The sequence below is a fragment of the Pantherophis guttatus genome, chromosome 1 (genome assembly GCF_059756535.1).
Source record: "Pantherophis guttatus breed Tessera chromosome 1, ASM5975653v1, whole genome shotgun sequence".
Classification (NCBI taxonomy): domain Eukaryota; kingdom Metazoa; phylum Chordata; class Lepidosauria; order Squamata; family Colubridae; genus Pantherophis; species Pantherophis guttatus.
This window is the reverse complement of record NC_142063.1, coordinates 277,873,183-277,891,698: the sequence shown is the minus strand read 5'-3', so window position 1 is coordinate 277,891,698 and position 18,516 is coordinate 277,873,183. Positions and strand designations below refer to the sequence as shown.

Below are 18,516 nucleotides of genomic sequence, written 5' to 3'. Positions count from 1 at the left end.
TTCTATTCTATTCTACTCTACCCCATTTCTGCTGTCCATGCCTTCCCCAATCTCCCCAGGTTCCCCCCCCCCCCAGCGGGCCCTATCTTTCTATTCTATTTCTGCCTCCCGCACCAACCTGGAAGCCAAAACGGGGTGCAGCAGCACCATGTGAGCTCCCCCCCGTGCCCCATTTTGGGCCTGGAAAGCTTCCTGCACTGACCTGGAAGCCAAAATGGGGCGCGGGGGAGCTGGGGTGCATGTGCAGGGCTGGGGCACATGCGTGGGGGATGCACGCATATGTGCGGGGATGCACATGCATGTGCGGGGGAGGCTTGCATTGCATTTTGGGGGTTCGAGCACATGCGCATGCATTCACACGTGCGCTTTGGCCACTTGACACCAAAAAGGTTAACCATCACTGGTATAGGGTCTCCTGCTTGAGCATGGGTTTGAACTAGAAGACTTCCAAGGTCCCATCCAACTCTGTTATTCTGTTGACATACCAATAAATGGAATACAAAACAAGTTTTATAAATATAAGTTTATTAAAGTTTTGGTTGATTTTTTTTTTCCCAAAAAAACATTTGTCGTGTGTTTTTTCAGGCGGTGCTTCTTAGCTTGCTGCCTCTCCTCGATCGATTATTGGAGAAAGCTTCTGGTACAGGACAGATGTTGAAAGACGAAGCCCTTCTTTTGCATCTCCTTCTTGGGAAATACAATGAGCACTCGGCAACATTGCTTTGCACAAATCAAGAGTGCCTACATCTGTTCATCAAGGCTTTGCATGCCTCACAGGAAGTGTACCAGGGCCTTCATCCTTTTCAGATTACAGCTCTTGGGCAGGTAAGATCTTGCATGAGTGATTTTCATTAGAATCTTTCACAGGGATTATTAGCCTAGGTCACCTTCTAGAGTACAGACGTCTCTCTTCTATTTGCCACAAAGGTTTTTCCAATTGCTTTCTAAGGAGAGAGCTGATAATTAGGTTTTGCTCCAATTTCCTTTTTTTCCCCCTCCTGGTTCCTTGTGCACCACAGTTCTACTAAGAAAAAAAATAACAGAAAGTCTGCTTTCCAGCAGGAGGCAAATAGAGTTCTTTTTGCTGAAGAAAGATCCTTTTGATATATTTTTCTTTGTCAATGTAAATTGTAGGTAATTAGTTTGAGTGTTTTGTTGCGTGTTGTTTCTTTATCTCCCATTGTGCTATCAAGTTATAAGATTAGAAAATACAGGATATATGTCCAATCCTGAAAGCCAGTAAATTGAACAAAGATTCGAAAAAGCCAGATTTAAATTGTATTTTGGACAGAGTTGCTTTTCAGAGTGAGATGGGCGGCATATAAATTTAATAAAATGAATTCTCAGGGTATTGTAAGGTAGCTCCTTATTTTCCTTATCACTGGAAATAACGGTGAGCCTTTCTTTCAAAATGTTATGTATAAACTCTTGTCTTTTTGTTATTTCTAGATTACAAAACCTTTCTTTGCTGCACTGCCAGATGGGAAGGTACAGCAAAGGATTCTGGGAGTTCTTTTTGACTTACTCCTCAATTGTAAGAACCTACATTGTGCCCAGACAATCAGCAGCGTATTTAAAGGGGTAAGATCATTTTAATCTTGTGGCATAATGAGACTCTGATTTCTCTGAATAAATAGAACAGGATTACAGGTAGTCCTCGACTTACGGCCACAATTGAGCCCCAAATTTCTGTTGTTAAGTGTGACATTTGTTAAGTGAGTTTTACAAACTTACTTGCCACATTGGTTAAGTGAATCACTGCAGTTGAGAAGTTAGTAACCCTGTTGACAAGTGAATCTTGCTTGCCCATTGCTTTTGCTTGTCAGAAAGATTACATGACACAGCAATGGTCATAAATATGAACCAGTTGCCAAGCATCTGAATTTTGATCACTTGATCATGGGGATGCTGCAAAGGTTGTAACTGAAAAACGGTCATAAGTCAATGCCGTTGCACTAAATGAATTGTTCTCAGTCGAGGACTACCTGCATTTATTCAATAATAAATAAATAATAAAGAACAAAGTATTCATATGTTTCTGTGTCAATTTTGTATTCTTCCCTAATCACATAGTTTGTTTGCAGGAATTAGGCCAGTGTAATCTGATTACTTTTAACAACCGTATTGTGTTCAGTATAAAAGCTAACGAAAACGTTATGTTACAGAGAATTAAAACACACAATATTTATAGGAATAGTTTGGAAAATTAGTAATATGCCATATGATGAGTGAATTGCTTTTATTGAAAACATGACTCTTGTAAACACAAAAGAATAATATCTGGTTTTAAGCCAAGAATTGTTATCGCGTTTTCAGTTAGAAACTATGCTGTGATGCCAAATTCATAGGAAACATAATCTTCATAGCCCTCCCCTTCGAATACAAATGGTCATGCTTTCTTTCTGCACCGCCATACAGGCATGTCACATGCCAGTTGACAGAGGCTGGCCAGATCACATCCTCCAATTGGGCTGCATATGTACAATATATTGTGATGTGTGGTGTGTTACAAATCTTTAAAACAACATCTAACATATTGTTTAGATTTCAGTAGATGCTGAGCAGATTAGTATCGAACTGGAACCTCAGCCTAAAGTCAAGACTGTTGCTACAGTTCACCAGACAAGAAGGCAGAAAATACAGCAGCAGAGGTAAAATGGGTGGGAAATATAAATGCCTTATTTGCTATAATGGCAGAGGTTTTAAAAATGGAAAATTAAAAGATTTGGAAGCCAAGCAGCTTAAAAACATGATAAGATTCATTAAGCAAACAATTTAAGCTGTGTCATTTCCATGAGTCTACATGTGGAATAAAATTGGTAACACTCTGACATTTTACATGAAGAGAACACAAATTATATTCATTGAATTCTATTAGTTTTGGCTAATTGGAACTGAATTTCATACACGCTTGTGATGCAATATAATGAAGATCATTTCTGTGATTAAATGGGAAGAGACAGAGTTAACCAAAGAGGACTGGACAGACATGAGAATACATGTTAGCTTATTTTATATAGTTAATACTTTAATAACTTTTGTTGGTAATTGTATATGTATATGACATTAGGGCAAATTCAGTGCTTCTGAATTATAGAGTTATAATCTTGTCTCCGTAATCATGAGAAGTCCTGTCTGAATTCCTCGAATATTACCATCAGAATAGATGTTGCCAGGTTAAATAGCCAAAAACAAGAGAACTAAGTAGTTAATCAGAGAGAGAACAAAAACTAGAAGTCAAAGGAAATATAGTAAGCTAAGGAATAGAAATATTGAAAAGGACATACGAATTAACTACTATTTAATAACTGTATTTTGCTGATGATTCTTTGGCTGTTTGTAGAATCTGATTCACAGAAATAGTTGCTCTGCAAAAACTGATATTTTTTTATAGAAGGAAATAAGTTGACTTTGTTCTGCTTTTGATCATCCAGGAAAGTCCAAGATCAAGAATGTGTACAAGAAGAAAGTATGAACTGGCAAAGAATTACACTAATCCTAGAATTGCTGCAGCACAAAAAGAAGCTCAAACAGCCTCAGGCTCTGATACCTACCCTTTTCAATTTGCTATCTAGGTAATTTTACTTTGGAGAGCAATTCTAAATCTTGTAATGTCTTAATGATAATTGAGTTCACTCCAGCCATTAAACATTGAGGACTGGCTGACCCTGGAAAACTATATTTTGCCCATGGGAGAAAGGAGTTCCAAAATGGGATAAGCCTTCCATGTTTAGATTTGGTCATTATCAAAACGTCTCAGCTCGTCTGTCCTCCATTCTGTGCTACAGCCTAGTTCTGTCCAATCTCTATTTATGTGGCCAAGCTATAAGCAAACTTGCATTTGGTCACTATGAACTTGTGGATCTGACCACCCTTTGAGATGTTCCATCCAGTGTCTTAGAGCAAGAGTCTCCAACCTTGACAACTTTAAGACTTGTGGACTTCAACTCCCAGAGTTCCTCAGCCAGCAAAGCTTGAAGTCGACAAGTCTTAAAGTTGCCAAGGTTGGAGACCCCTGTCTTAGAGCCCCTTCCCCCCCCACTGCTAAACATTCTTGACATTCAAGTTGCCTCTACTTTAGCTATGTTGATTCCTCAAGAGCCTTGCAGTTCCTCTCCTGTCTTTAACTGACTCCCTTGAGGATTTTTCCAAATAAGGTATTTGAAAAAAAGGAACTTGGAATGTGATGTAGAAATTATCAGTGTGTTATAAAAGATTGGTTCTCTCTGCTCCCCACTCTTCAGAACTGCTATTTTTAGGTTAGCAGCATGGAATGTTATGTTTGATCATCTATTTCGCCAAAAATAGCCTGACTCCTTTCTGAATTTCCAGGTGTCTGGAACCTACTGCAGGGGAAGAAAATCTGGAATACACAAAACAACTAATACTTGGTAGCTTGTTAAACATTTGTCAGAAGCTGTCCCCAGATAGCAACAGGATAAAGGCAGGTAAAGTGAAGACCAAAGTTAATTTCATTTCGGATATTTGACAGTGTCCCCCAGGCTTTGTATCCCTACATGGGATGAAGCACTTGTTAACTTTTTGGTGCTTTCTTTGTGTTTTGAGGTCTCCTGGATGAAGAGAAATTCAACGTGGAACTAATCGTTCAGTGTATTCGGGTCTCAGAAATGCCACAGACCCATCACCACGCACTGCTCTTGTTGGGCGCCGCAGCTGGAATGTTTCCTGTGAGTTTATGGGAATGCATGTTGAGGGAAGGGAAGTTCATCCAAGTTTCTAAAAAGTATCACATTTTAGGTGCCTTTTCAGCTTTGACACAGGCATTTGGGTGAGGCTGCTAGCTGACCACTTTCCAGACTCACTTCCCTCCTTTCTCCAAGATTTTTCTCACCACCTCCTGCTTTTTTTCTTTGCATAGATCACCATCAATTACTCCTAATTTTTTTTTCCTTTCTCTTCTTTATCTCTAATCTGTTACTCCCTGAAATGACCACTAACTGGACAGAGGTTTGACAGTATGTTTAATGTTTAACAAACGTTAAACATTTGTTTAATGTTTAAACAAATATTGAGGACCTGCTAAAGTTTTCTATTCATTCAGGATAACAAAACTGGCTTCCGAGTGCAATTCAAGGTGCTGGTTATTACCTATCAGGACCTCGATACCTGAGAAACCGCTTGTCTTCAGTAGTTTTTGCCCACCCAGTTGCACCCTTTTCTTAATTGGGAGGCCCTTCAGACAATCACTATACCTTGGTCATCTCTCAATTGAATGGCTGCAATGCGCTCCATGTGGGGCTACCCTTGGAGACCACCCAAAAGCTACAACTGGTTAAAATGCAATGGTGTGGGAAGAAATGGGGTGCTTCCTGGTGTGCTCATGGGTTCCCACTGCTAGGCGAGCTGCATTGGATGCCAGATAAGGGGATGGTGAAGTTTGCTTGCGTATAAACAAGGATTGAGCAGTGTTAAAACAGCGAAGGATCCATTGCTTTAAAGCCTGAAAGAAAATTGTTCTAAGAGAAACTGCACTGTAAGAATAAACACTCAAAACCAAGTCCTACATTATTGCAGGAATAACGGCTTTCTTTTGTGCAGGATAAAGTGCTACACAATATCATGCCCATTTTTACATTCATGGGAGCCAATGTCATGCGCCTGGATGATGCGTACAGTTTCCAGGTGATTAACAAGACAGTGAAGATGGTCATTCCAGCTCTCATACAGGTGAGATCATTTAAACTGGGTCACTGAAATAGAATACAGGTAATCCTTGACTTAGGAATACAGTTAAACCCAAAATTTCTGTTGCTAAGCAACATAGTCGTTCAGTGAATTGCACTGCATTTTTACAACCTTCTCTGCCACAGTTGTTAAGTGAACCGCTGCAGTTGTTAATTGAACCATGCAGCTGTTAACTGAATTGGGTTTTCCCCCATTGATTTTGCTTGTCAGAAGCCAGCTGGGAAGGTTACAAATAGCAATAGAATTTAGACTTATATACCACTTCACAGTGCTTTACAGCTCCAGTTTACAGAGTCAGCATATTGCCCCAACAGTTTGGGTCCTCATTTTACCGACCTCGGAAGGATGGATGGCTGAGTCAATCTTGAGCCGGTGAAAATCGAACTGCTGAACTACAGGCAGCTGCCAGTCAGCAGCAGTAGCCTGCAGTGTTGCATTCTGACCACTGCACCATCATGGCTCTTACTGTGATCACATGACCCCGAGACACTGCAACTGTCACAAATACATGCCAGTAGCCAAGTGCCTGAATTTTGATCCCATGATCATGGGGATGCTGCAGTGGTCGTAAGTGTGAAAAACAAGTCATAAGTCACTTTTTTCAGTGCCATTGTAACTTCAAATGTTCACTAAATGAACAGTTGTAAGTCAAGGGCTACCTCTATAACAAACATATCTTGCATCTGAGACAGTATTCTTATTTTTATTGCAACTTGGATTCTAAATCCTTTGGTTTATTTCTTCCTTTATTTTTTAACAGGAGTTTCCTTTACTGTAGAAAAAAATTGTTATTTTTTTCTTAATCATATTGACAAATAAATAAAATGAAATAAAATAAATAAATATCATTGCTGGATTTCCAAGCCATTTCCAATCCTAGTTCAAACCTGCCTTTCAGACATTTACAGATTGGCTTTGCCACACAAACACAGCTCCACTAATTATATTCTAATTTATACATTATTACAATCTATTCCACGGTTATTCTTTAGTATTCAAGCTTTGATTATAACCTTGGATCTTTTATGGGTTGGGGTTCTGTTTTTTGTTTTGCTTCATTCGAACACAGCCTTGTCTGTTTTTCCTTTGTTTAGCCTTTAGTCTGTATGTATAACCTGTTCTTTTTTTTTTTTTTAATTTTCTTTGTAGGCGGAGGAAGATGGTAGGTCTTCAAGAACTGCAGGAAACATGGAAGGAGTTGTGATTAAAATAATCCGGGTTTTCGTGGATGCCTTGCCCCACGTGCCAGAGCATCGGCGTCTTCCAATTCTAGAACAACTTACAAGTACTTTGGGGGCGGAGCGATTTCTGTGGATTCTTTTAGTACTGTTGTTTGAACAGCATGTTACCAAATCTGGGGCTGCAGTAGCCAGTGGGGAGAAGGTAGGTAGAGGTTTGAAAAGTACTTTGCCTTTAAAAATGTATGAGTTGCTTTGGAGAATGTTGCAATATAATGCCTAAATATGCGGCATTTTATAATACTGTTTTCTTCATCTTGTTACTTACACAGGATATTGTTTTGGAAACCGAGTCGGAATTCTGGATTTCTGTATGTTGTGAATTTAGCGTAATCGAACAATTACAAAGTTTAATGAATCTACTTAACTATTTAACAAACCTGCCAGAGAACAAAGAAGGTAATTGCCAGCAAAGAAACTTTTAGTCAGCCACTCAAACAAGCAGATTGATTTCCAGCTGAAATAATTTTGTTTAGGAGGTTCATAATCGGGACTATTTTCTCCAGAGCTGGCCCCAAAAGGCAGTGCTGCAAATGGCAGATCACCTTGTCAGAGTTTTCCTTGAGCATATGGAGAAGATGATCTCCGTAATATTTCCATTCTGGCAGTAAGGATAAAATATCCTTTCATCTGCTACCTGAGTCAGTCCCCTCACTCTCCCCAAAATTAGAGCAAAAGTTATTGTATTACTTAAAGAATGGTTAGGGATAGGGTTAGAACACTGCTTTTTGGCATAGGTGTGAGTAAATTGCCACTTTTAATTGGATTTTTAAAATAATATGTACATAGATTGATTGATTGAGTGATTAATTTAATTACTTATTTAAAAAGATTTATATGGCTTTGGGGTCTATTTTTTGCAGATGACCCAGGACAAAAGAAGTCAAGGCCACTTAGAACACAATCTTACAATCAAGAAACAGAACTCTTTGATGTGGAGTCTCACTCTGGCAAACAGTTGAGGCATTTGAAATTCTTGGCAGTCTCTTTCATGTCACAGCTTCTAGCTTCACACAGTTTTGTAAAAAAAGTGAGTTGAATTTATCTTTGCCCAGAATCGATAGAGAATCTGTTGAGAATCTGTAATTTCCATGAACTGAGGCAAGTTGCAGAAACTTATTTTCTCTTCACTTCCGGCTTCAGTGTAGTGCTGGTTGGTGTAACTCAGTGGTGAAAACCAATTTTTTTTACTACCAGTTCTGTGGGCATGGCTTGGTGGGCGTGGTGTGGCTTGGTGGGCATGGCAGGGGAAGGATACTACAAAATCTCCATTCCCTACCCACTCCAGGGGAAGGATACTGCAAAATCTCCATTCCCACTCGACTCTTGGGGGAAGGCAATTGCAAAATCTCCATTCCCACCCCACTCTGGGGCCAGCAAGAGGTGGTATTTACCAGTTCTCCGAACTACTCAAAATTTCCGCTACTGGTTCTCCAGAACCTGTCTGAACTTGCTGGATTTCACCCCTGGTGTAACTAGAAACATGCTTGACATTAAGTGCAAAGTAAAATAACATTAGATGTTATTTTAATGTTTTTTTTAAACAGGAGTCAGTCTACTGTTTCTATAGTAGAATGTTATTTTGCTGTAAAGTCTGCACATAATATCATTGACTAGATATCTTGGCAAAAGAAGTGAAGGCATGGAATTAGTCAAACCACAGTGAATTTTTGTTTCTAGTCTTGGAACAAACCAGAGGTCAGATATATACAAATTGTGGCTGGCAGTTGAACATTGCATCCATGTACATGTTGTATACAACAGCCACAACAGCATAACAAAAACAAATTTGTTTTTAGGTTTGATCATTTGTGATTAGTGCAGCTTATCAATAATTAGGATAAATATAGTTAAACACATTTAAAAATGCATTCTGTGGTTAAGAGAGACCTTCAGAGACCTAGCCTTGCATGCTTTGAATTACGGCCCCATCTGCTACAGCCTTTACCCTCCCCAAAAATTGACATGCCCCTCCCACCTACAATAGTCCATCGGGACAGATTTGATTGACCTTTTTATTGAAGTGGCTTCTGATGCTAAGAACAGTAAGTGTTGTCAAAATAATTTTCAGCTGCAAATTTGAAAGCAAGCTACTTTATTTATTTATTTATTTATTTATTTATTTATTTATTATTCGAATTTCTATACCGCCCTTCTCCTTTCGGACTCAGGGCGGTGAACAGCCAAAATAAAAACATTTATACATAAATACGATTAAAAATAGATTTAAAATAATTAAATTTGGCCCATAGTTTAAAATTTATCAATTTAAAATCCATATCAAAATTTAAAACCAACCATAAAATCATAAAATCATAAAACTTGTTGGAACTCTTGTGCTGTCCCTTTTTAAATATATATATATTAATGACAACTCATAAAAGCAAGTTCCTTGGGTGTTTTTATCCAGCTCTGATTACTGTTGGAGAATTTGACATCTACTTTGAAATTCTATATGCAAAAGAGACTTTTCAAGGCTGTGTTTTCACTAGTTAGGAACTTAGGGAACCATCCGTTTAACCATTAGCCAGTCCCACTCAATCTTGTATGTTATGAGGATGGCAGCATGAAGGTCCTGAAAATGAAAAGGATGAAAATTTTGAAGAACTAAAGGCTATGTATGAATCAGTGTATGGCTACAGTAGAAGCAAGGATTGAAAAGGGCGGAGAAATACAGTGAATAGGGATGGTTTTACTTGATCCAATTAAATTTCTTTTTCTCTCGTTTAATTTCTTTTGCACAGTACTATTGTGTCGGACTTTAATATTGATTACATTGAAAGGTAACAGCTTAGTGAATATGTATATGTGCATAATAATAAAAAGTATGGCCTCTTCAGGATCCTGAATGCCACCAATTTTTTAGTGTAAAATCGAATTCCAGACAAAATAGCCATGAAGATTTTATCTGGTTAATACTATAACAAAATGTTAGCGCACCTCATAGTCATGTTCATCCACCTGAATTTAATTCCCATTAACATGTCATGGACTGTGTAAGTGGTTTTTCTTCCTTTCTCCACTAGGTAGTTGAATGTGAAGATTCTGAACAGTTAAAGGAACTTGAACAGAAGTAGGTTTGCTTTTTTTGTTGAATTTTAATTAAGAATACAAGTAAGCTGTATAGGGAGATTTTGAGAAGGCATTACTTTACATCTCTTACCAGATGAGAAATTAACTATATCAATATATCTATGTCTGTCTGTCTGTCTGTCTATGTATGTATGTATGTATGTATGTGTCTGCCTGCCTGCCTGCCTGCCTGAAACTACAGCCTATTAAAGTATATGACACTAATCATATGACAGGAGGTGATAGGCAGAAATCACACATAAGAAAACCTGGAACAGGGCAAGGACCATTTCAAAACAAATCAGGCTGATCTGTGAACATTATGTTACACTATTTTTTTTGCAAGGTTTCAAGAGATAGAAGGTGTAAAATTAATGCTGGGCCCATACCTTGATAGGGTGGGATCCTGTCTTTCATTATTTAAAGTAGCCACTAAAATCAGTAGACTGACTTTAAAATTATGTCAACTTAAAATAATGCAAATATTTAGCTAACATTTCCTATTGATGGAGCATCTTCTGTCAACTGAATGTTGGGGCAAATTTCAAGGATAATATGGAATTCTACCTTGATGATGATCACCACGATGACGATAACAGAGTTGAATCTAATGTCATGCCCACATGGCCTGTTTCCTGTGGATAAATGGTTTCATTTTTTGATTATTTGACTTTTAGTCTAATGAAAAATTAATGTGGATTGATGTAGTCAGTCACTGACTATGGTTTTTTTTCTAGGTTGTTGGAAAAAATTCTTTGCTACATAAATGCCGTGGCGCAATCAATAGAAAAAAATGCCAACACTTTGACAGCCAAATTCTGGAAGGTTTTGCTCAACAAATCATATGAACTACTGGATAAAGTAAGTATTATTCTATTTGCCAGTAAGGTGACATCTTGAAGCTTTGTGATTTTGATGTAAAAATGGGTTTATTAATTCTAAATCACCAGATAATCCAGGCAAAAATCTTAGTTGCTTGAGATATCGTGAGTTAACCTGCTACCACAGATTTGCCTAGCAAATAATACAATACAGAGAAGATTTAACAGAAAATAAAATAGAACTTTGGCTTTTCTAAAAGATGGGGAAGTTATCTGAAGGACCGTCTTTTCCCAGTTACATCCACCCAACCCACTAGAGTAGGGAGGCAGGGAATATTTCAAGTCCCATCTCCTAAGAAGGTACATCCGGCAGGACCCAGAAGAAGGCTCTTCTCCGTGGTGGCTTCCACCCTTTGGAATATCATCCACACAGAGATTAAATTGGCCTCCACTTGGACACTCTTTCCCAAGGCCCTGAAGACCTGGTTCTGCCAACAGGCCTGGGGAACCCAGAGTGGGATAGAACCCATCAAGTGGCTCATTTAATTGTGTGTTGTCACAGGAGGGGGTGGGGTGGTTACTGTTTTTTATTCTTTTATATTGGGTTTTTTATTGTTTGTAAACCACCCAGAGTCATTGAGAATGAGTGGGCAGTCATATAAATCTAATAAACAAATAAATAAATTCTTCAAAAGAAAAGTATTGTGCTAGAGTCCTGATAATGAAAAACGGATCTCAAACTATAGGGTAAGTTAAGTTCCAATTAAGGTAAGTTTTGTAATTGGTAAGAACAGTTCAATAGAGAAACAAACTACTATAGGTGGTTATGAACTTGCCTTCACTAAATACTTTCAAGCAGAAGCTGGATAGCCAGGGATTAGATTTAGTCTATAAACATTCCTTTCAACTCTGGATTTTCTAAATCAATTTTTCAGGCAGTTGAGTGAAGGCAGAGTGAAGGAGGAACAGAGCTTTCACTTATCTTAGTCAAGAGGAAAGACTTGGAATGTGGAAAAAGCTGAGTGAAGAAAGCTTTATCTGCTTATAACTGTTCCCTTCCAATTTTGATCTAGTTGTAGAGGATATGGGGAAAGGCCTTGAGGGACAGGAGGAAGTAGGAGTCACTACCAAGGCAATAGATAAGCAGGACTTGAACCCCTTCTGAGACACTAAGTGGACTAAACATTTCAGAGAAGCCCCTCCCTAAATCACACAAAAATAAAGTGAAGGGGAGGGGGAAGCACATTCACTCTTGCAAGATTCTGCTACTATAGTTGTCATGGTAGCCGTAGTCTTGACCCATATGGCATTGGTTTCTTAATCTGCGCTAATTTGTTGGATGGACTCTGGATTTGCATTCTGAGATTTTCTTGAGCTTCCCCCAAATTCAGGAGTCAATGGGATACTCAAGGCTGGAATGGGGTAGAGACAAAGAAGGATTGTTAGATTAGTTTTTCTATCTAAATACTAAAACAATTTTTTTACCGTTAATTTTTTAAAAATGTTTCTGTGTTTCCTTTCTAGATCAATTCCTTAATTCCAACAGAAACTTTTATTCCTGTCCTCAGGGGCCTGATGATCAATCAGTTGCCCTCAGTGAGACGTAAAGCCATGGATCTCCTCAACAATAAACTGCAACAGAACACACAATGGAAACAAACCCAAGTAAGCAATTTTTCTTATTGTCCCATATAGTAGTAGCCCTTTGTGCCACATAGCATAGCAACTGCAATGCAAGAAGTTCAGCCTTGCCCTTTAAGTATAGTACTTAAATAAAGAAATATTGGATATGGAACCCTGAACTTACTATAGGAAATCTTCTACTATATGTTTGTTTGGATTGCAAGATCTGGATGTTGGCTTGGATGTTCAGCCCCGAAACCTTCCCATGAATGGTTCCGCATCATTTTGCCCTTTTAGGTGGAACTGCTGCTAGAATTGGTTCCAGACCTCCTCACTGTGGTGCAGCATCAGGAAGCCGAGGAGCAGGCAATTAATAGGCAGACGGCCTTGTACAGCTTGAAGTTGCTGTGCAAGTGCTTTGGCAGAGAGAAACATGAGCTGTTTGTAGCTGTGCTAAAAGTGGCCATTGAGGTGATTTCTTCAGATGGGAAAGAAGAAAGAAACGTCGTCGGAAGTGCTCTGTTGTGTGCTGCTGAGGTCACCTGTGTGCTGAAAGCATTGGCTATACCTCAACTTCCAAGGTACTCTTCTTCACCCATAATTAAGGATCAAGAAATTGAACATCGACCAGGGATCTCCAACCGTGGCAACTTTAAGCTTGGCGGACTTCAATTCCCAGAATTCCTCAGCCAGCTTTGCTGGCTGAGGAATTCTGGGAGTTGAAGTCCACCAGTCTTAAAGTTATCAAGATTGGAGACCCCTGTCCCTTGAGATTTTTGTTCAAAATATGCCTCACATTGCAATGCAATTGAATTTCAATTAAGCAGCTCTAAAAGATAGTGTGGTTATTTTTCTTCTCCTTTTATAGATAGACATATGTTTTCCAGGAAATTCTGAAGGGGGAAAAATTAGTTGGCATTGGGAAAAAAATTATATACATCCTTCTGTGCAAATGATTCTTACTTTTCTATGCCAGATAACTGATTGCTCTTCCTTGCAAAGAAATGCTTGAGTATTTGAATATTCATAGGAAAAATTTGTATAATTAGCTAGAAGCTTTCTACAAAACAAAGAAAAATTAAGCACTTTCCTGATTACAATCACTCAAGAAAGTAGTGATAGATAAAATAAGTTTTGACTGGTGTGCAATTAACTACTACACCATTCTCTATGTAGATTAAAAAACTTAACAGTGAATATTCATTAGAGATGTTTGTGTTTTCAGAAGAGCTTGGCCTTTGACCTTACTTAAAATACCATTTAGTGAAATGTATTTGAATAGAAGATAATTTATTTTACTGGGAGATCTGTTTGAGTATGAACAGGTTAATTTTGTGTATCTTTTCTCTTAGGCTTATGCCGGCATTGCTAAATATACTGAAACACAAAAAGGACTTGGTCGCCAATGAAATTTATTTACTTAGCACAGTGACAGCTCTACTGAAAATTGTGGAAACGTTGCCACGCTTCCTCAGCCCATATTTGCTGAATATCCTGCTCCAGGTCAGTAAACCTACTTTGATTAAGAGCAAGTATTAGTTAAGCAGCACAATGTGTGAAACTTCTGTGAAATAATTTGATTTGTACATTGGCTGCTTCCTAGGTGGTCCACTTGGACAGAATTACTGTTGAAATGGGGCCTTCGTCCCAAGTTAATCTACGTGTGGCATCTCTGAAAACCACTTTGGCAACAAAACTTCCATCAAGAGTTCTTCTACCAGCAATTGCCAAGAGCTATGGTGAAATTGCAAATGCTTCTAAGGTGAGATGCGCCTCCGTTCTTCCAACACATCTCTTGCTATATTTCTATACATATATAGTCAATATATTACCTCAGGCAATAATGGAGTTCAGAAAGTGCAGGGCATCGCACTTCATTGAGAAGGAGGCGTAATTCCACCTGCAAAAGGCTGCTTTGTTTACTCAGCTAACCTGTACTCTATCATGACCTTAGATTTGGCACTTAGTTTCTATTCTTGGGCAAGGAGAAAGAGGAGTAGGGTCATGGTTCCTTATGGCTCTCAAATTTCATACTATGCTGGACCAGATGTTTTCCTTTAAAAAAAAAAGCTGCTATCAGGTTTTTGAAGGGAAACTCAAGCAATTTGGACAGTTTTAATAATTTGAATTTCCTTGGGTATTAATCTGAACTTGTATCTTTGTTCTTCTAGAATGATGTAGGAACAATTATGGATATTTTGAAGGAGCACATTGTAACGCTGGAGAAAGATCAGCTCTCTGCTCATCAATCTGAGCTAACAGCATTTTTCACAAAGGCTTTGGACTTCAGAGCTGAACACTCTCAGGTGAAGCATATAAGATCTTTCGGGAGTAGCACAAATGTGTTCCTCTTCAAGTGATGTTTCCCTTTGAATTAATCTCCTTATGGGGCAGTTTCAAAAGCTCAGTTCTGGGCAGGATTGTGCCCACAATCCTATAAACATTGCTACAAATATTTTGATAATGCTTGCTTTATTCTAGGACAATTTAGAGAAGGTTGGCAAAATAGAAGCTCGAATTATCACATGTTTAATCAGCATGGTTATGAAGCTTTCTGAAATGTCTTTCCGGCCCTTGTTTTTCAAGGTAAGCATTTGAACACGCTTCTTTTTCAATAGCTTTCTTGTTTGTGTTTTGATACAAAAACAAAAAACCCACCCTGGTCTCTCTTTTTTTCAGCTCTTTGATTGGGCCAAAACTGAAGGTGCCCCAAAGGATAGACAGTTAACTTTCTACCGACTGGCAGATTGTATTGCTGGTGAGCTAAAAGGGCTGTTCAGCCTATTTGCTGGCCATTTAGTGAAACCTTTTGCTGACAATCTAAACCAGATCAATACATCAAAAACAGGTAAAAATTCTAATTTAAAATAAATGCAAGGAAGAAAAATATTTTTTTTTACTAAGATACATTATAATGCACTAATAATGTAACATTGCATATTTATATATGGGGTAAATACCTTTATTCCTGTATCTTTTGCTGTTTATTTCAGATGCAGATGAAGCTTACTTTGACTCGGAGGGAGACACTGAAAAAAGTTGCTTATTACTACAGTATAGCCTTGACTGTTTGTACAAAATCTTCCTTTTTGATTCTCATCATTTTGTGAGCAAAGAGAGGGCAGAAACATTGATGCTGCCTTTAGTCAATCAGGTTAGAGAGCAGTCTCATTCTTATTAGATTATTACCTAATAGGTTTCCACTGTGCTGTGTAATTCTTAGTCCATTTTTACAGATGTACTTTAATCATTTAAGCTGGTTCCTTTTTCAGCCACTCTTATTGTCAGATCACCACACTCGGTTTAGAAAATGAGTTGAGTGATGTACTGTTTATAAAGAAACAATCTTATCAGTCTTGTACAACCAGTGGATTCTAAAAAAGGGGCATTAAAAGTATATAAAGAATCTATTAAATAAAAGAATTATTCTAATTCTAAAAGCTCCAGCATAAAATTGCTTTAAGTAACAGCAAATTATTTGGTCAGGCTAACTAGCCCAATGTTGGTTGAATTTTCATTTTTTTTCTCAGCATGGAAATGATTTTATTTTATTTTATTTTTAGCTGGAAAATATGCTTGGAGGAGAAGAGAGATTCCAGGAGAGAGTGACTGTGCATTTGATTCCATGTATAGCACAGTTTGCAGTTGCAATGGCAGATGACGCTCTGTGGAAGCCCCTGAACTATCAGATTTTGCTAAAGATGAGGCATGCATCCCCCAAGGTTAGTGGCAGATGTGTCAAATTCTGCTTAAGACAGGCAAGGTAGCAAGTACAGTTTAATGCATGTTGGGGGGTCAGTCTTTTAAAAACTAGAATGTTGTTGATTGTGCCCAGATGTTGCACAGGAGGGGGCCAGAATTGGGCCATTCTGACTGGGCTATTGAATGTGCTGACTGCACTTATTTTTGGTTTAGGTTCGATTTGCAGCTTTGTTGGCTTTGTTAGAGCTTGCCGAAAAAATAAGAGAGAATTATATGGTGCTACTACCAGAATCCATTCCTTTCTTAGCTGAGCTTATGGAAGGTAATGTATTGCTTATTGTTTTTGCGTTGAATTACTTTTTCTCCATAAAACTACTTTTAATCAAGAATGGCTGTCCTGCAGTTTCACCTTAATGGCAAATTATCCTGTCTCTGTAGAAAACTGCTGGACTTCAGGCTGCATGATACCACCCACTAAACTATATTCTTAGGTCCTATGAGCACTTATAGCCTTTGGTTTAAGATAGTTAAGAACAGATTCATTAGAGGATGTATATTTTTCTCACTTACAAGGAAAATTTTTCCGTGGCGGGTTTTCAGCATGAATGTACAGAATGTATCAAAATCCAAGTCAATGATAGTACATTTTATTTTATTTCCAAGAAAATGTTACAGTATTTATGTTCAAAAGTCATGTGTCAAACAAGTAAGGAAGTGTTTAGAAGAAAATGGAATTAATTCAAGTATTAAATGTAGTTTATATAATGAATAGTCTAGAATGCTTATGTTTTGTTTGGATGTATGTACACATACACACACACACAGAGTGTGTATCTATGTACTGAGTTGGTTCAATAGTAGATTAGGGAATCTCTAAAATTAAAATTGATAATTAAGCACTGATTGAACTCCCATTTATGTTATTTTCTGCAACCTGAGAAAATTGATTTCTTCCTTGGGCAGAGCTGGTAATTGCTTTTTCTGAGAACACCTCCTTTGGAACTTACTGGGAAAGTTTCCTTGGTGTTTCCCAATCTTTCCCAAATTTAATTATAAGATTAATACATTTTAAGACGTCTATTTGAAAAGGTATAAGTTTCCTCCCCATGAGAGGAAAGGTACATTCAAAAATATATAATATCCAAACAACTAGCTATGTGTTCTGCTACAAAACTATGTGATCGGATTTGATAAATCGACACAGCTTAAAAATTAATGAGTAGTTATGATCAGCCTTTCCTTTCCCCTTCTCTCCCTCACGCTTGCCCCACAGAGGCCTTTCCTACCTTATTACCTTCTCTCCCTCAGGCTGGCCCCAATGATCATCTCCTATCCCCTTCTCTCCTTCAGACTTGCCCCACAGAGGCCTCTCCTATTTTATCCCCTTCTCTCCCTTTCAAGTGGGGTAGAATGTCTAAACTCCCAGCCCTCAGGCTGGATGAGTCACACGCTGGCCACACCCACACGGCAGTTGGAACAGAGTTCTTTTCAGGTGGGGAGGGGGAGTAGAACGTCTAACGTCTAAATTACATGCATGCATGCATAAATAAATAAATAAATAAAATCCTTAGCATCAGTGTGTGTTAAGAATAATATAAGAAATACTAATGATTGGATGGTTATTTCAAAAAATCCTTAGCAAGCATCTAGAAGCCAAGAGGTACATACGTGCCAAATTTCAAGTTTCTAGGCTTTACGGTTCTGGAGATTTTGTGATGATGCGTGAGTGGGATTTCGCTTTTATATATACAGATTGAAAAACAGCTAAAACAATCTCTGGAAGGTAGAGAGGAAAGATGCAGATTGAGAGAACCCTAAATTGTTTATTTCTTTTTGTCTTCTTGGCAGATGAATGTGAAGAAGTGGAGCATCAGTGCCAAAAGACCATTCAGCAGCTTGAAGTTATTCTTGGGGAACCACTCCAGAGCTACTTTTAATCCCATCCCACCAGCTCTTCTGAGTTTGCAAGGACCAAGAGAACACAACCTTTTTCTCACTCTTTGTTTTATGTATATTTTCACAAATATATTTGACCATTTTGCTCAATATTTATGTTAAAAAGACTATTTAGATTTTAATTAAAAAGGAACAAAATTTTAAGTGTAACTTCTCTACATTTACTTTTTCTTATGCAGTTTTTAAAAGGTTGCCTTACACTTACTATACTGAATTGAGTTTAATTTCTTATCACTTTTCTGGGCCACATAGAAAAATTTTATCACATCTACTGAATACATTAATTTAAAACTGATGGAACAAATTCAACCCTTTTATTTCCCCATCTAGAAACTCATACGGTCCTAGTTGAAGACCTGATTTCATCTTGACCCTCAGTTCTTCCTATTATTCATACC

General features: G+C 38.1%; 1 protein-coding gene across 1 annotated transcript in view; it reads left to right on the top strand.

Moving 5' to 3' along the window:
* The window catches only part of HEATR1 (HEAT repeat containing 1), a 41,878-nt gene extending 23,610 nt beyond the window's left edge, over positions 1-18,268 (top strand). The window contains exons 23-45 of the mRNA XM_034428292.3: positions 586-825; positions 1,450-1,581; positions 2,545-2,651; positions 3,435-3,575; positions 4,333-4,448; positions 4,567-4,688; positions 5,560-5,688; positions 6,856-7,089; positions 7,217-7,343; positions 7,808-7,974; positions 9,971-10,017; positions 10,754-10,877; positions 12,362-12,502; positions 12,758-13,041; positions 13,813-13,963; positions 14,064-14,222; positions 14,632-14,766; positions 14,942-15,046; positions 15,140-15,308; positions 15,454-15,614; positions 16,024-16,182; positions 16,376-16,484; positions 18,011-18,268. Of these exons, the coding sequence (XP_034284183.2) occupies positions 586-825; positions 1,450-1,581; positions 2,545-2,651; positions 3,435-3,575; positions 4,333-4,448; positions 4,567-4,688; positions 5,560-5,688; positions 6,856-7,089; positions 7,217-7,343; positions 7,808-7,974; positions 9,971-10,017; positions 10,754-10,877; positions 12,362-12,502; positions 12,758-13,041; positions 13,813-13,963; positions 14,064-14,222; positions 14,632-14,766; positions 14,942-15,046; positions 15,140-15,308; positions 15,454-15,614; positions 16,024-16,182; positions 16,376-16,484; positions 18,011-18,099 (3,348 nt within the window). The 3' untranslated portion in view covers positions 18,100-18,268. The remainder of the gene's footprint in view (positions 1-585; positions 826-1,449; positions 1,582-2,544; positions 2,652-3,434; positions 3,576-4,332; positions 4,449-4,566; positions 4,689-5,559; positions 5,689-6,855; positions 7,090-7,216; positions 7,344-7,807; positions 7,975-9,970; positions 10,018-10,753; positions 10,878-12,361; positions 12,503-12,757; positions 13,042-13,812; positions 13,964-14,063; positions 14,223-14,631; positions 14,767-14,941; positions 15,047-15,139; positions 15,309-15,453; positions 15,615-16,023; positions 16,183-16,375; positions 16,485-18,010) is intronic.
* The last annotated feature ends 248 nt before the right edge of the window (positions 18,269-18,516 follow it).